The sequence below is a fragment of the Carlito syrichta genome, unplaced genomic scaffold (assembly GCF_000164805.1).
Source record: "Carlito syrichta isolate Samal-C Ts95f unplaced genomic scaffold, Tarsius_syrichta-2.0.1 Scaffold128086, whole genome shotgun sequence".
Taxonomy (NCBI): domain Eukaryota; kingdom Metazoa; phylum Chordata; class Mammalia; order Primates; family Tarsiidae; genus Carlito; species Carlito syrichta.
This window is the reverse complement of record NW_007072182.1, coordinates 461,782-467,527: the sequence shown is the minus strand read 5'-3', so window position 1 is coordinate 467,527 and position 5,746 is coordinate 461,782. Positions and strand designations below refer to the sequence as shown.

At 39.9% G+C, this 5,746-nt stretch overlaps 1 protein-coding gene across 3 annotated transcripts; it reads left to right on the top strand.

The window, feature by feature from the left end:
- Nucleotides 1–2,925: 2,925 nt before the first annotated feature.
- On the top strand, nt 2,926–3,825 carry LOC103250309 (COMM domain-containing protein 9-like). 3 transcript variants are annotated; one of them, XM_021707956.1, is made up of 2 exons: nt 2,926–3,644; nt 3,758–3,825. In XM_021707956.1, exon 1 carries the CDS (start codon nt 2,935–2,937, stop codon nt 3,529–3,531), a length of 597 nt encoding a protein of 198 aa, XP_021563631.1. In that variant the 5' UTR covers nt 2,926–2,934; the 3' UTR covers nt 3,532–3,644; nt 3,758–3,825. The 3 variants fall into 3 exon arrangements, with proteins under 3 accessions (XP_021563631.1, XP_021563632.1, XP_008047084.1); XM_021707957.1 differs by lacking the exon at nt 3,758–3,825 and having other exon boundaries at nt 2,926–3,251; nt 3,287–3,527; XM_008048893.1 differs by lacking the exon at nt 3,758–3,825 and having other exon boundaries at nt 2,935–3,000; nt 3,109–3,531.
- Nucleotides 3,826–5,746: the final 1,921 nt, after the last annotated feature.

Genomic DNA, 5,746 nt, shown 5'->3' with positions numbered 1-5,746 from the left:
AAAGAAGGAAATCTTGTCATTTGTGACAACATGGATGAGCCTGGAGAATGGAGGCCATTATGTATGTTTGTTTGTTTTTGAGTTGGAGTCTCACTCTGTTACCCAGGTTGGAATGGAGTGGCATAATCATGGCTACCACAGGCTCAGCCTCCTGGGCTCAGGCAACCCTTCCACCTCAGCCTCCCAAGTAGCTGGAACTACAGATGTACACCACCAAACCAGGCTAATTTTTAAAAATTTATTATAAAGACAAAATCTCACCATGTTGCCCAGACCTGTCTCAAACTCCTGGGTTCAGGCAACCTTCTCACCTCAGCCTCCCAAGTGCTGGGATTACAGATATGAGCCACCGTGCCTCACCCTGAGGACATTTTATATTAAATGAAATAAATCAGGCACAGAAAAATAAATACTGCATGGTTAATTAATATATGAAATTTAAAAGAACTGAACTCAAAGAATGGTGGTTGGGGATATGTTGGTCAAAGGATACAAGTTTTAGTTAGACAGGGAGCGTAGGTTTTAGTGATCTGATGTACTGCATGGTGAGCGTAGGTAATAAAAATGTCTGTTTCAAAGTTGCTAAGGGTGGATTATAAACATTCTCACTATAAAAAAGTGGCAAGCCGGGCTCGGTGGTTCAGCCTGTAATCCCGCACCTTTGGGAGGCTGAGGTTAGTGGATTGCCTGAGCCCGTGGGTTCGAGACCCGCCTGGGCAGCAAGACCTCATCTCTACAATAAATCAAAAATCAGCCGGGCATGGTAGCGCATGCCTGTAATTCTGGCTACTTGGAAGGCTGAGGCGGAAGGATCGCCGGAACCCAGCAGGCCGAGGCTGCGGCGGCCGGGAGTGGGCGACTGAGTGAGACTCTGACTCAAAAAACAACAACAACAACAACAAAAAAAGTGGCAAGTAGGTGAGGGAATGAATAGGTTAATCAACTTGATTTAATCATTCCACAGCATATACATGTATTAAAATGTCACGTTGTACCCTATAACCATACAATTATTATTTGTCAATGAAAAGAAAAGATTACTTAGAGGAAAACTTAAGAGGCTTAAATGATTATATTAAAAAGTAAGAAATGCTATAAATTAACCAGTCTACCATCCAACTTAAGAAATTGGAAAAAAGATAATAGAAAAAATCCAAAAGTAGTAGAAAATGAAAATAATATAAAGACATAAAGTAATACATGTGAAAATGAAGTTACAGTAGTGAAACAATAGAATTAAGAAAGTCAAAGTAGTTTTTTTAAAAAAGAGTAATAACACAGATGAACATTTGGCCAGGTTGAGTAAGAAAAAGAAAAGTGAGAGGTAGAAATAACTATTTTTATGAATGGAAAGAGGATAATGGTATATTTCCTTTGGATATATACCCAGAAATGGGGTTGCTGGATCATATGATAATTATACTTTTACATTTTTGAGAAAACTCCATACTGTTTCTCATAGTAACTGTACCAGCCGTGTGGTGGGGACAGTGACTTAAGCGGGTCTTAAGTCATTTCTAGCAGAAATTAAAATAAAAGAATACTGTAATTTATGAATAAATTTGAAAACTTACATCAAAATGACAAACATATATATGATGTAACTTACCAAAACTGGCTCGAGAGAAACAAACAAACCCCCAGACAGTCCCATTATCATTAAGAAACTTAAATTAATAGTTAACAATCTTTCTACCTATAAAGCACAAGACCCAGATGGTGATCATAGCTCACTGTATGCTTGAACTTCTGAGTTCAAGTGATCTTCCTGCCTCAGCCACCTGAGTAGCTGGGACTATAATGTTCAGCTAATTTTTTAAAAAGGTTTGTTTGTTTTGTTTTGTTTTGATTTTTAGGGATGGGGTCTTGCTATGTTGCCCAGGTTGGTCTCAAACTCATGACTTCAAGTAATCCTCATGCTCGGCTTCCCAAGCTGTTAGATTACAGGTGTGAGCCATCATGCCCAGCCAATTACAATTTTACACAAACTCTTTCAGAAACCAGAGAAAGAGGGGATAGTTCCCCAACTGATTATATATGACCAATATATCCTTGATACCAAAAGCAGACAAGATAGTACATGACAGAAAATTATTGAATAATTTCATTCATGAAAATAGATTTAAAAATCTGAAACAAAATATTAGTTAACCTAATTCAGCAATGTAAAAAATGATAATATATCATGATTAAATTCAGTATATCTCAGGAACACAAGAGTAGTTTAAAAGGAAAAAAAAATCTATGCATTCCATTTTCTACATCAAAGATTATGGAAGAAAAACCATAACCCAATAAACAAGTTAATTCAACAAATAGTATTGATCAAGTACATTAGTCTAGGCAGTGCTCCAGATAGCAAGGATTATAGAAATGAAGAAAAAACAAAAACAAAAAAAGACAAAGTATTGCCCTCATCTTCTAGCCAAAAAAGAATAAGAAATGTTCTTTTAGTCTGGTAAAAGGTATTACCTAGAAACTTCCCAACATCGTCAAAGAAGAAATGTTAAAATATTTAAAATATTAATAAATAAATAAAATCAGGAAAGAGAGCCATTGTTTTGTTAAGCACTGGCCAGACCATGTTTTCTTAGCTTTGGCCTTTCCCCTACCTTGGGGAGGTGATTCTCCCCCCACCCCAACTTAATTTCTAAGTAAATTTTGTTGAAAACTCAAAAAAATTTAAAATAAAATCAGAAGAGATAAGAATGTCCATGAACATTGTACTCAGTAGTGTACTGGAGGTCCTAGCTATTGCAGTAAGGCAAGGAGAAAACACATATATTAGAACAACTGAAAAATAAGATACAGAAACAGTCCCTATTTGCAGTAAATTATATAAAGAATCTACATACAGGATTTATGTATTCATATGTGAAACATAAAAAGTTTTTATCTGTGTATGATGCATAAGAATTTATGTGACCCAGGAAGATGGTGGCCCTGACGGCGGAGCAATTTTCCGCACTGCAGAGCCTGCTAAAGGCCTCTTCGAAAGATGTTGTCAGACAACTGTGTCAAGAGGGCTTTTCCACTTCAGCCCTTGGCTCAAAAAAACTCTTGGATATTACGTGTTCCAACTTGTCTGTGACCCAGAAGGAAGCAGAGCAACTGCTTCAGGCTCTACACTGCCTCACTAGGCTGGTGGTATTCCGTGACCTGTTCTCCGCCGAGGCGATTCTGGCTCTCTTTCCAGAAAATTTCCACCAAAACCTCAAAAATCTGCTGACAAAAATCATCCTAGAACACGTATTTACCTGGAGAACTGAAGCCCAAGCACATCAGATCTCTCTGCCACGCCTGGTCGACCTGGATTGGAGAGTGGATATCAAAACCGCCTCAGACAGCATCAGCCGCATGGCCGTCCCCACCTGCTTGCTCCTGATGAAGATCCAGGAAGATCCCAGTCCGTGTGGAGACAAACCCTCCACCTCTGCTGTCACCATGGAGCTGAGCAAAGAAACTCTGGACACCATGTTAGATGGGCTGGGCCGCATCAGAGACCAGCTTTCTGCTGTGGCCAGTAAATGACATGACCAACTAATTGCCAGTACCCACCGCTGTGCCCCAGCTGCTTGTGAGCAATGAAGCACCTCCCAGCGTGCAGGCTGCCCTTGAAGCTGTAGCTAACAGTAGGCAGGACAGTGGGGACAGAGGGGGGCTTCTGCCACCCAGAAGGCACCGTCGTATTGGGTAGAAGCAACCAGGCCCCCTGTTGTTCTCTTCCTTCATCTTCTTTCTCTTTCTCTTTCTGAAGCTGGTGAGCAGAAGCTCCCACCTTTGAAAGGCTGCTGTGTATAACATAATTACCACCAAGGCACTGTGGTGGACATTTACTATGTCAGCTGCCTCTACATAGCTGCTTGGGAAATTCAAACCCAAACTGTGGAGCTTATCTAATATGTTTATTTCTAACATTAGCTCTAGTGAGTTCATTTCCAACCCAGAACACATGGAAGGTATCAGGCGGGTGACGCCAGCAGTTCCTGTCTCTGTCAGAGCAGCCGAGCAGATCCCACAGAGCAGGAGCAGCAGCATGGCCCATCCAGGGCATTCTTGGAGGCTCCCAGCCTTTTCCACCTCCTCATCGGCACAGGAAGTCTACCGTGGGTGCTAATTTCCTTCTTCGTGAAGCCAGCAACCCCTTCCTTGATATCATGCAGCCACTCCTGGATGAAGAAATGAGAGTAATTGGAAATAATAAACAGTTCTCAAAATTTCAAAAAAAAAAAAAAAGAATTGATGTATCTAAGAGACTTCATCGGCATCTACAGGCAGCATCTAATGGAATTAATAACAGTTTTGCAAAGAGTTAGATCTAAGATCAGTAAAGAAAAAACAGGTGCATTGCTACACACTCACAACAAAAAACGAAAATGTAATTTAAAAAAATAGCATTCTCATTAGTGGAATATTAAGATACCTAGAAATGAAGTCAATATGATTTAAATTTTTTTATTTTTATTTTTAGGGACAGAGTCTCACTCTGTCAGCCAGGCTGGAGTACAGTGAAGTGGGACTACAGCAGCCACCACCACACTCAGCAATTTTTTTTCTTTTTTGTAGAGGCAGAAGCTTGCTATGTTGCCCAGTCTGGTCTCAAACTTCTGGCCTCAAGTGATTCTCCTGCCTTGGTCTCCCAAAGTGTTTGGATTAGAGACGTGAGCCACTACACCTGGCCATAAGATGTTTATTGGAAGACATTAGGACAAATTAAATAGGTGGAGAGAGCTATAACACATACTTGGGGAAAAGGATCTATCATAGATCTGCTCTCACTCAACTGAGAACAATTCCAATACTAAAATCCCAATAAAGATGCTTAAAAAGAAATGTGAAAAGCTGATTCTGAAATTTATCCGAAAAAGTAAAAGAGCCAAGAGTCACAAGACACCCCTAAAAGAAAAGTAAAGTGAGGCCTCTTGATTCAACTGATACAAAGACTTCTTATAAAACCAGAGTAATTAGTAGTTAAATGGCTAGCCCAGAAACACTCAAACATATATGAGAATTGATTTATGACAAAGTGAATGTTACAAATTATTGGGGAAAGGAAGAATCATTTAATAAATGATGGTGAAACAATTGTTTATCCATAAAGAAAAGATTAAAATTAGATCCCATCTCATTAAAAAAATCAATTCCAGGTGAATTAAAAACTTAAATCTGCAAGTCACAAGTTTCAACTTTAAGAAGAAAGTATGAACCGGGCTTGGTGGCTCAGCCTATAATCCCGCGCCTTTGGGAGGCTGAGGTGAGTGGATTGCCTGAGTCCGCGGATTTGAGACCCGCCTGGGCAGGCGAGACCTCATCTCTACACTAAAACCAAAAAATTAGCCAGGTGCGGTAGCGCACGCCTGTAATTCCGGCTACTCGGAAGGCTGAGGCAGAAGGATCTCCAGAGCCCAGCAGGTCGAGGCTGCGGTGGCTGGGAGCGGCCACTGCACTCTAGTCTGGGTGACAGAGTGAGACTCCAACTCAAAAAAAAAAGAAGAAGAAAATATGGAATACTGTTCCTGACCTTGGGACAAAGAAAGATTTCTTAGATAAGACCCAAAATATGTTTAATGTAGGGGGAAGAAAAAAGAGTGGGAAAATTAACTACATTAAAATTATGAATGACTATTCAACAAAAGGTACTCTAGAGAGAGTGAAAAGGTAAGACACACTCAGGGAGAAAATATTTGCAACACATATAATTGACAGAAGATTAACATCTAATAATACATATAAAGAGCTACTAAAA